This window comes from Geotrypetes seraphini, chromosome 6, assembly GCF_902459505.1.
Source record: "Geotrypetes seraphini chromosome 6, aGeoSer1.1, whole genome shotgun sequence".
Lineage (NCBI taxonomy): Eukaryota > Metazoa > Chordata > Amphibia > Gymnophiona > Dermophiidae > Geotrypetes > Geotrypetes seraphini.
In genome coordinates, this window is record NC_047089.1 from 34,674,199 (window position 1) to 34,686,213 (window position 12,015).

The 12,015-nt window shown below is 39.2% G+C and overlaps 1 protein-coding gene across 3 annotated transcripts in view; it reads left to right on the forward strand.

Annotated features, from left to right (window-relative positions):
* Nucleotides 1-12,015, forward strand: part of DYNC2H1 (dynein cytoplasmic 2 heavy chain 1) — a 499,560-nt gene that overhangs the window by 231,742 nt on the left and 255,803 nt on the right. For all 3 annotated transcript variants that reach the window (XM_033947955.1, XM_033947953.1, XM_033947954.1), the window contains exons 45-46: nt 3,017-3,161; nt 3,475-3,577. In XM_033947955.1, the coding sequence (XP_033803846.1) occupies nt 3,017-3,161; nt 3,475-3,577 (248 nt within the window). The remainder of the gene's footprint in view (nt 1-3,016; nt 3,162-3,474; nt 3,578-12,015) is intronic.

Genomic DNA, 12,015 nt, shown 5'->3' on the forward strand with positions numbered 1-12,015 from the left:
TCTTCTCTCTCTCCCTTCTCTCCACTTCCATCATCTGCCTCTTCTCTCTTTCCCCCACTTCCATCATCTGCCCTCTTCTCTCTCCCCACTTCCATCATCTGCCCCTTCTCTCTCTTTCCCCCACTTCCATCATCTGCCCTCTTCTCTCTCCCCTTCTCTCCATTTCCATCATCTGCTCCTTCTCTCTCTTTCCCCCCCACTTCCATCATCTGCCCTCTTCTTTCTCCCCCTTCTCTCCACTTCCATCATCTACCCCTTCTCTCTCTTTCCCCTCACTTCCATCATCTGTTCCCTTCTCTCAATCTCTCCATCCACCACAGGGCCATCTTTCTCCCTCACCTTTCCGATTTTGGCAACAAATTTTGGCCGCTGAGTGCCGTCGCAGCCCAAGAATTTTCCAGACCTGTCCAGCTGTGCACCCCCCTAAGGCTGTACCCGGGGCAGGCTGCACCCGGGGCGGACAGCCCCCCCACTCCCCCTTGGTACGCCACTGGTCCCTCCCTCTATCTAACAGTCTTCTCAGTCTCCAAGCAGGTGGATTGTGGTGAACTGTACCCATCTCCCCTTGTTAGGACTGTTGGAATTTGTTTAGGGCTCCTGGTCCCCATTCTGGTGCTGAACTGAGCTTGGAAAGGCCCTGATTGGGGGGTCTGTCCAACCTTGGGGGTGTCACACCCGGTGGGTTTCGTGCTTCATCCCTCCCCCCTTCCTCCACCTCCCCAAAATTTTGTAGAGGTGCCTCAGTTGTAAGCCTTGCCACCAATACACTGTGTTGTGTTGTTCTTGTGGGTGTTGCGCATGAAGATTTAGCTTTTTCTGCGGATTCTAGTATTTTTCTAGGGCTGGGGACATCAAAGAACAACAGCTGTGGCTTGGCTGGCATAGCTGGCAAGCTGTGGGGACATTTTGCTGCAGGATCCTATCCTATGCATTTTCCAACAGCATTCCTGTATATTAGTTGCTACTCCTGTTCGGAGTGTTGTTACTGTTTATGGTTAGTTTTTCTTAGTTCTGCTTGGCTATTCAGCAAACTGTTAGATAGAGGGAGGGACAGCTATTAAGTACTATAACCAAAAGTTTTGTCTCAATCTTCACCTGCTGGTCATGATGAGCTATTACACGTTAGTGAAGCTGTACTGGTCTAGAGAGTCTAAAAGAAAGAAAATTATCAGGTAAGAACCTAATTTTTCCTTTTTTCCTTAGTTTCTTCTCAAACTCCTTTGAGCATTTTCTGTTATGAAAGAAGTTTTCTAAAATAAGTTGGATCCCTTCATAGTCTCTGGGTTTTCCAAGATCTTTAGTTGAATATCTCTCAAAATCTACTTTCAACTCAACCTATGTCTGATCAGTTGGACAATAAGGGGTAAATTCTTTAAATGGTGTCCCGATTGTAAGCGGCGGTAGGCGTCCTACTGCTCTCTATCCAGCCAATCGGGAAGCATGTTTAAAAAAAATAAAAAGCACCCGAGGCAGGCTGCCTACATTGTAGGCATCTGTGCGAGCCTAGGGAGGCACGTAGGGCCACCTGAGATCGCCCAAGGCTAGGCGTGGTTTTACCTGGAAGTGGCCTTAGATGAGCTTAGGCAGCCCTAGGCGTCTGCCTAGGGTTGTGATAGGCACCTGAAATATAGGCCAGTAAAATACTGGCCTACATTTCAAATAGACGTGGCCACTGAACTGATCATGGCAAAGGAATCTCCCTGCCGCAATCAATTTAGTGACCGCGGCATGGAACCTATCCCCCCCACAAAGTCTACCGGCGGGAGGGATGCCCTGTCCTTCCTACTGGAACCCCTCCCCCCTATCCTAAGTTCATCAGCAGGAGGGATGCCCAATCCCTCCTGCCACCACCTCCCAAGACATCCCCTGGCAGGAGGGATGCCCAGCCCCTCCTGCTGCCACCCCCAAAACATCTCCCAGCAGGAGAGACACACACTCCCTCCTGCCAGAACCCCTCCCTCCCGAAACATCCCCTGGCAGGAGGAATGCCTAGTCCCTCCTGCCAGAACCTCCCGCTAAGATCATTGACAGGAGGAATGCCCAGTTCCTCCTGCCAGAAACACTCCCCTTGACCACCCCCAAGTCCACCCGGACCCCAGAATACCTTTTTTAAGTTGGCTGGCCTGAGGGATGCTTCCTCCCTCCAGCCGGCAAGTCCACCTCCACTGAATGGTGGGCCTGCCCCTTCCCGGTGCATCATGGAATGCACTGGGGAGGGGCCTAAGGCCCTGATTGGCCTAGGCACTTAAGGCCCCTCCTATAGTGCATTCTAGGATGTTTTGGGAGTAGCCTGGGTATCCCTCCTGCTGGTAGTCTTAGTGGAAGGATGGGTTCTCTGCTGTGGCCGTTAAACTGATCACGGCAGTGAGATTCCCTTGCCAGATCAGCTGAGCAATATCCCAATTCTCTAACTGCTGCCTGTGACATGGTTGCCGATTAGAGAATCATGGTGTTAGGCAGGCTTAGGCATCTGTCCTCTCCTTCCCCCAGCCCACTCTGTCAACCCTCCTTCAACCTCTGCCACCATTTCTTCCTTTCCTGAAATCACTGAAGAGGAAACTGCACATTTTCTTTCCTTCTCCAAACTCACTACCTGCTCCTCTAATCATATTCCCACCTATCTATTCAACACTATCATCTTCTGTCACTTATTGCAGACCTCCACTGGGTTGCCAGGCTCTGCTCCTGTCCCTCTCCCTGCCCTGTCCATCGTACCTCCTCTGCCATTGGAATCCCTAGTGGTCCAAAGATGTAGTGGGCAGGAGCGAGCTTTTCACGCTCCTGCCTCGCTGCTAATCCCGACAGTCGCTACTGCAAGTTCCGGCTTCAACTGCTGAGCGGAACAGAGCAGGAGTGCACTTTGGTGCTGCTGCTCGGTGCTGAGTGGCTTCCTGAATGTTTCCAGCCCCATTAGATCCTTTGAGTAAATTTATGCCTGCAAAAATATAAGTATTTAGGGGAATAGGTGTTTGTTCTGAGCATTAGTATACCGTAAAGTATTCTTAATTTATTATAGCTACCCTGAAAGAGACCAGCTACAAACCATTTACAGTTCCTATCTGGAGCCAGTGCTTCACAAAAATTTGAAAAATCATCCTATTTGGGGTCCTATATCCAAAATCTACCAGTTAGCAGGATCCATGGTCCAAGTATATGAGCAGGTATGGATATTTCATTTTCCAGCTTGGGATTGATATTGTAATGGAGATTATGTGTCTTAAGTCATTTTTAAAAGAATTTAGAACTAGCTAATTGATAAATTTTGACCAGACAACTTGATATTGGCCAAAAGTTATTCAAATAATATATCTGGGTTGTGGTGATGTTCACCCTTTATCCTGATATTTTCTTCATTCAGTTGAACCATACAAATAAACAGTCCTAACTTAAAAGGATGTTATTTTAATTAAATGGTAATTCAGTATAATTAAAAAAATTAAATGTCTAAACTAGTAACTTTTAATTTTAATATAGGTGCGAGCAAAATTTACAGTTGATGATTACAGTCATTACCTCTTTACTCCTTGCGTTCTTACTCAGTGGGTTCTTGGCTTATTCAGATATGATTTAACAGGAGGTAGGTCACGTTTTTGTATATAATTTTAAATCATTCTTATATGAAAAACTGATTTTACGTTTCATTTAATATCTGTCATTCAGTATTCCCATCAATATTGTGTTTCTATTTTTTTTTAACAAAGCTTATGTAGTCACATAGAGGGAAATTCTATAAACCGCCTAAACTTAGGTGCCTGTAGATGCCCTACTGATGCCTAAGATAATTGGGAAATGCCGTTTAAAATGGCAAGCAACGCCAAATTTAAAGTGCCTAAATAAAAGGCACTGGAATTATGTCTCCAGAGGCGCCTATGTTACTATAGGCATGACTAATGCTGGAAGTGGCATTAGGCATGATTCACAGCAAAGATAAGTGCTAGAAATATAGGCCTTGAAAACCCTCGCCTACATTTCCAGCACCTATCTTTCCCAGAGGCGCAATTCTCTAAACAGTAAAATGTGATGGGCACATATTTGGTGGATACATTTTAGGTGGCTGCAGATATTGGCGCCTGTAACAGAGTAAGGAATTTTACCTGAGTGATACAGCAAACATACCTCTGGGCATCAGGGGGCGGTAACCAAATGCGGAACTACAGGTCCCAACATGCACTGAGCTATGGAGAGTTACAGGGGTGGCACTCAAGGGAGAGTAGTATTTCTAGTCAGATTGATTCATTGAGAGGGAGAGGTCCCAGAGGGGGAGAAGAAAGCCCAGCTTCCCTAGCTAGAAGCTAATACAAGCCTGCTGATACCAGCCTTGGGAAGCCCAGACTATCTAGGAGGAGAGCTCCTACTAAAAGAAAGACAGAAAGAAACATTGGTGCAATATACCTTTGGTGAGTAGCTGGCTGAGGTAAGCCAACTTTTGGACTAATATTAATTGGAAGTGAAGACTATGTGTTTTATACAAGAGATTGTTCCTGTGTGCCTAGTCCTGAGAGGAAACAGTTCTCAGGGAACTGTTTTGAGTTAATAAAGAACTTTTTTTGGACACTACTGCTCTCTGGGTTTGGCTGTGTGAGGGAAAGTGTGCAGGAGTCCAGGAAGAGCAAGACTGGACTCTCCCACAGTGCTGTTTAGAGAATCCAGACCGTAATGGTTTATATGACTATGTTAAATACCAGGCTGCTGGCACTACTGTACGAAAAGGAGATAGAACAACTTTTAAACTAGAACAGGGGAAAAGCTAGTGGCTACAATTACCAGCACCTGAAAAGGAGGTGGAAAGTACAGCTCTGCTACTGACAGTTTGGAAATATATGCAAATACTTCAGGAAGTGAGGAGTAGGAAATAATGTTAAAATGCACATTAGCTGTCAGGAAGAACCACTCCCTCTCTCCACCCCAGTCTTGCCCATTGCTGCAGTAGACAGTTAGGCTTGGATTCTATAAATGGTACTGGTGGCCACCTTAAAAATTGTGGCTTCAGGAAAGGTAGGCATCGGAAATGTAGGCCAGGGTTTTCAAAGCCTACATTTCTGATGCCAACCTTTCACATGAATCATGCTTAAGGAGGTGCTTTATGATGCCTAATTCCACTTCCAGCATTAGCCACACCTACAGTGGCATTAGGCATTGTAAAGCCTCTAGGCGCGATGCAGACGCTGTTGTTTTAGGCACCTTGAATTTTTTTTTTTCACAATTCTTTATTCATTTAAAAAAAAACTTACAATAAGTGTAACATCATTTACATCATTTCAAACTCCAATACAACACTTAATATTCTATTAAATTTCATATGAGAATTTATCCCCCTCCCCCTTAATTAATTACATTCTTTAAATTCAATATAACTTATCATAAACCTCATTCTAATATACCTTATTTAATATTCAAACCATAGAACACCCTCCACCCTCATTTTAAGGGGAAATATAATATTCAATCATTACAATATTTTGTTAATGACTCCCAAACTTCCTGAAATTTTTTAAAAATTCCCCTGCTGTGTGGCTATTATCCTTTCCATTTTATAAATGTGGCATAAAGAGTTCCACCAGAAACTGTAATTCAGTCTCTTCCAGTTTTTGCAATTACTCATAATCTGTTGTATGGCAACCTCTGTCATAATAAGTAAAAGTCTGTTATTTTTAGATGATATTTGACCCTTAGCCCTCACTGACATGCCAAACAGGACAGTATCATACGATAATGCCACTGGATTTTCCAACATACACTATATTTGACCCCCATATTGATTTCCAAAAAGCAAGAATCATTGGACAATAGAATAACAAATGATCTAGTATTCCGGCTTTGACATGACAGTGCCAGCATCTATTAGATTTAGAGCTATCTAATTTCTGTAAACGAACCAGGGTCCAAAATGCTCTATGTAAAAGAAAAAAACAAGTTTGTCTCATAGATGCTGACACTGTACATCTCATCCTCCAAGTCCAAATTCGTGGCCATTGAATTTTTTAAAAACTGCTTTTGTAAAAAGTGTTTTTGCACTTAGGCACCAGTAGGGCACGTACTGGTACCTAAGTTATGGCACCGTTTATAAAATATGGGCCTTAGGGGCTGATTCTATAAAAAAAAATAAAAATAAATAAGTTACATGCAGAAATAGGCTAGGTGCTGGTAGGCCCCCTCCAGTACCTAATCTAGGTACCATTTATAGAATTTCCTCTAAGTGCAGTATTTTTCCTGCACGATATGCCTTACCACACAGTAAATTTTAGTGTGGGTCTGTGCTAACATTTACTGTTCAGGAAAATCTATAATAGATACTTATTACTGCTTAGTAAAAGGGCCCCTTATTTAGGAAACTTCTTTTTTTAAGCTCAAATAATTCAGATTAGTTTGTTTATACATTTAGGACTATTGTTTTTCTGTATTAGTACAGTCACTAATACTTTTTTAGTTGGGTTATTGCAATTTGATCTATTCTAGGACTACCATTAAAGTGCAGAAAAAACATCAAATATTGCTAAATACATCAGCCAAGTTGAATATTTATTTATTTGTATGTATGTATGTATGTATTTTTAAAAAAACTTGTATTCCAGTTATACCTAAGTGAATTACAAAAAAAAAAACCAACAACAACCCAAAACAAACATAATCATAAGATGAAAACACCAAAAAAGCAGTATAAAACACAATAAAACAAACCAATATACAGATAATATTTCTATTAATTACTTCATTCCTAACATTTCCATTAATTACTTCATTCCTTCAGTCACTGCTTCTTAACCACTTAAAAAGCTTCTATAAATTTGGTCTTGGAGAATAAGATGTACATTGTCAGCATCTATGAGACAAACTTGGTTTTTTCTTTTGCATAGAGCATTTTGGACCCCTGTTAGATTACAAAAAAATAAATAGTTCATTGTCTAATAGATGCTGGCATTGTAAGCTTGATGTAGGGACTTTGGATCATCTTTTATTTTTTTGTCCCTATATATTAGCCTTTTGGAATACGATCTGGGATCAAATAAATTCTTTATTAGAAAATCCTGTAGCATTAACTTATGATACTGTGATATTTGGCATGTCTATGAGAAAAAAGAGTCAGATATCGGCAAGTAATAACAAACTTTTATTGATTATGACAGGAGTTGCCATGCAACATATTACTAACAATTGGAAAGATCACAGCAGACTTAACTTTAATTTCTGGTGGAATTCACTTTGTCATCTATATAAAATGGAACGTTCAATAGCAATACAAAATGGAAATTATAAAAGGTTTTTTTTTTTTGTTTTTAAAATCTTTATTCATTTTCTTATGTTACAACAAGTGTTTCAATAAACTCATTAAAAATTTGAATATACACACTTGATTAACTCATATATTAATATCAAATTTAACATTTCATTAGAAATTTAATATTATATAAAGTTATAATATTATGCAAGAAATCAAAATTTATATAATTCTTATTAGATATAATAATCCCCTTTCCCTCTCTCCCTCCCTCCCAATCATTAATACATAAATCAATTTTTTTTATTGTAATTCATTCATATATTAATTATTATATAATAATCAGAATTAAAAGCCCACCCCATTCCCCTCTATTCAAATGTCTTATCATGGGAAAAGTTAATCATCCATTAAAGAAATCTGTTAACGGTCTTCAGATTTTTCCAAATTTTATTCATGAGAAAATTTATCATTCTTTGCAAAAATCTTTTAATGGTCCCCATATTTTTTGAAATTTATTCATATATCCTTTATGTGTTGCAATAGCGAGTTCCATTTTATATATATGGCATACAGAATTCCACCAGAACATATAATTCAATCTATCATGTTGTTTCCAATTAAATGTGATTTGTTGTATTGCTATTCCAGTTAGGATAAATAAAAGTTTGTTATTACTTGATGAGATTTGGCTCTTTGCTCTCATGGTTGTTCCAAATAATATAGTATCATATGTCAAGGCTACTGGATTTTCTAATATTCTATTAATTTGGGGCCAAATTGATTTCCAAAATGATAAGATAAATGGACAAAAGAATAAAAGATGATCTAATGTCCCAATTTCAACATGACAGTGCCAGCATCTATTGGATTTAGAGCTATCTATTCTATGTAAACGTGTAGGGGTCCAAAATGCTCTATGAAGAAGAAAAAACCAAGTTTGTCTCATAGATGCTGATACCGTACATTTTAGCCTCCAAGACCAAAGTCGTGGCCATTGAGATGCACTAATTTGGTGTTTTATCTCAATGCTCCAAATGTCTCTAAGAGCATTTTTTGGTTTTTTATTTATAAATCCAGATATTAATTTATACCACTGTGCGGCTTTATGTCCTATTGAGTCCATCTGGAAACATAAGAATTCTAAACTGTGATATTTAGCAAGGTTTTTCCATTCAGGGAACCCTTCCTGAATAGATTGCTTCAATTGCAACCATTTAAAATATTGTGTTTTATTAAGACCAAATTTATGTTGCAATTGTGAAAACTCCAGCAATTTGTCATTTTTTATCACATCATCCAAAATACGAATACCTGCTATCATCCAATGTTTCCAGATGACTTTAAAACCGCCAATTTTGATCTTGGGGTTTAGCCATATTGTTTGAGTAGTTGATTTATTAATTGGAATTTGAGTTAGATTACTTATGTATCTTAGAGTTTTCCAGGTATCCATAAATATTTTATGATCTTTGTATAACTTTGGCATTTTGATACTAATTACATGACTAAGACGTAATGGAAATATAAGTCTCCATTCCAGCCAAAACCAGTCTGGAATATTATCAGTGGGTTCTGGGAGGATCCAATACATACCATGTTGTAAAATATAGGCTTGATGATACCTATAAAAGTTGGGAAAATTTACCCCTCCCTCCTTAATTGGTTTTTGCAGCGACACTAAAGCAATTCTTGGTTTTTTATTAAGCCAAATAAATTTTGTCAAAATTCTATTTAATTTTGTATAAAAAGATTCTTGAAAGAAAATTGGTATCATTCCCATTTGATAGCAAACTATAGGCAAAATCATCATTTTAACTGTTTGTACTCTTCCCCACCAAGATAAATGTAAAGGATTCCATTGCTCACAGAATTCTGTCACTTTCTGTATTAGATATTTTTCATTAATTTTCATTGTTTCATCTACTGTTTTTGTTATCCAAATTCCAAGATATTTAATAGATTCTTCCTTCCAAACAAAAGAGAATGTATCAAATAAACCTTTTGTACAATATACATTTAGAGGAAGAACTTCTGATTTATTCCAATTAATTTTAAAATATGGGAGCAATTAGCATTGTTTTGTAATGAATAAACACCATTTTCTTAACATAAATTATTAATGGAGGGGAAGGGGGAGGGATTGTATAAATGAAGAAATAGGTAAAAGGAAATAAGAAAAAGGTTAATTCAGTTAAGAAGAATAGTATTGAAAGGGAGGGGGGAGAGGGGTTTATATATATATACAATTGTTATTATCTTGATAGATTTATCAAGTGTTGTTTTTGAACCTATGTATCACTTTTTATTGTACACTTGTTGAATGATTAAAAATGAATAAATAATTATAAAAAAAAATAAAAGTATTTCTCTGTAACTTCAAAAAAAAAAAAAAGCTTCTATAAAAACAGATGTTTTTAATATATTTTTTTAAACTATGAAAGTTATTATTCATTCCAGATTGTCCAACCAGATTATTCCAAAGCTTCACCCCTGCCTATGAAATAGTCATAACTCTGATACTAGCATACCTCACATGCTGTAACTCATCAATAGATAAACATATCATGTTCTCTAATCTTAAGGCAAACAAAACAAAATACTGCAGACTTTGTACACGATGCAGGCAGACTTTATTTATGACGAATAAAACATTTAAAAACCTTTTACCAGGCAAGGGACCCAACACGGTCCGTGTTTCGTATAATCTTCATCAGGGGTCCAATAAGTGACGTGCTGAGGAAATCTGAAACGCTGGTGACACGCTGAAAGTGCTGCCGATATCTCGGCAGCACTTTCAGCGTGTCACCAGCGTTTCAGATTTCCTCAGCACGTCACTTATTGGACCCCTGATGAAGATTATACGAAACACGGACCGTGTTGGGTCCCTTGCCTGGTAAAAGGTTTTTAAATGTTTTATTCGTCATAAATAAAGTCTGCCTGCATCGTGTACAAAGTCTGCAGTATTTTGTTTTATTTGCTCTGGATTGTTTTTCACTGCAGACAGTTGGACCATTGTTTCTTTACTTCGGTTGGGCTTGCTCTAATCTTAAGGATCAATGGGGCTGATGTAATGTCACAGCACTGTACCACTGTATCCCTCGGTGAATTGCTTGAAAAATCAATACCAACAGACTCTTAGGTAGAAAGCTGAAATCCATACCCTCAAGGGCAGCATTTTCTTTCTTTTTTTAAAAAAATATTCTTTATTCATTTTTTAAAACTTCAATTGTGCACAAAAGATGATGCATTTACATAAATTAATATCATTACCGCACAATATACTTAATATAATAAAGACAAGACTTATTTTCTCCCACCCACTTTTCAATTTACAAACATCTCATAAAATACTTGTAATCGACCCTTCTATATTTCTTAACAGATGCCAAAATATATCCCCCTCCCTGGATGTGCATGTTTTCCCTAATTTAAACAAATAAATCAATCTTTACAATATTTAGTTAATAGTTACCAAACTTCCATAAATTTTTTATAATAACCCTTCTGAATGGCCATAAACTTTTCCATTTTAAAGATATGACATTTTCAGAAATGCTCCCAGTTCCAGTTGTGTTAAAAGATGTATGAGAAGAGTCTTGAAGACCTGACTCTGTATACTGTAGAGGAAAGAAGGATTCTGTTGTGGATACACAGGAGTCCATACTTGAGCTGTTGATTCCCCTTTCCCGTGAACTACAGGAGGATATCCTTTTAAGAACTTGAGAACTCCTCCCCTTCTGCACTGGAGCAGCACCCTCCTCAGTTATTCATTCTGCAATCGAACTCAGAAGGTGTGTTTTGCTCTGCTCTGTTTTTCTTTATTGTCTTTTGGGTTTTTTTCTGCTGGATTTTTGAAGTTCTTTGTGACTTTGGTGCTCAAAGGTCCCCTCCTCAGGCAGACTCTGACAGGGAAAGGACTCAGTCCCACATGGGAGGACTACTGCTCCCAGTACAAGCTCTGAGTTCCTGCGCAGCCAGCCTGCTTTGGGTCCCTTCAGATGAAAAGCTGTCCTCCTGGGAGTGGCTTGCCTGCTGATTCAGTCAGAGGTTTGAGTGCAGGCTGTGTGGCTCCTGTATAAGAACCCTAGAGATATCAGGGAGCCAGCTGCGTAATTTCTCCACTGTCAGTGCGTGAGGAATTCCAGGGGTGGTAGTCAGTGACCATGGTCTAGTTGGCTGGCAGCCAGATTTCCTTCGACAATTGAAGTTTTGAGCAATTCCTTTCCCTGCAGCCAGACTCATTCAGACAAACAGGCACCTGAAGTCACAGTGAGTATTCCCATTATTTCCTATCGGGAACATTGGGAGGTGGGGTCTGAAAATTGAGTTTTAGCAGTTTCTGGGGTTAGTACTTGGGTTCCTCTTCTCTAAAACCCTAAAATCGCTAATTTTTTATTTTTGCATGTAGCTCTATGGCACAATTTTATTTATTTATTTTTTTTAACAGTGACATCTTGAATTTTAGCAATCTTATTTTAAGCTCCTTTTTTCTTCTTCAAAATCGCTTGTTTTGACAAATGACTGCCTCTGATGGATGCTCCAGGCCTTTCTAGTCCTGGATCCTGCACAAAGTTGCCAGTTGAAGAGCAACCATGTTCCACGTGCTGCGGAACATGGGAGTAGGGGGTGGGAAATTTGGGCTTGGCACCCAGTCAGTCGTCCAAGACCTTGGAAGCCCCGAAATCCCAGAAAATCTGGTCCAAGGAGAAGAGATCCTGCTCAGATGAACTGAGCAGCGATGGGGCGAAATGCAAGCACGTGATGGCGGAAGATGCATCTCGTCTTCTCCAGTCTGG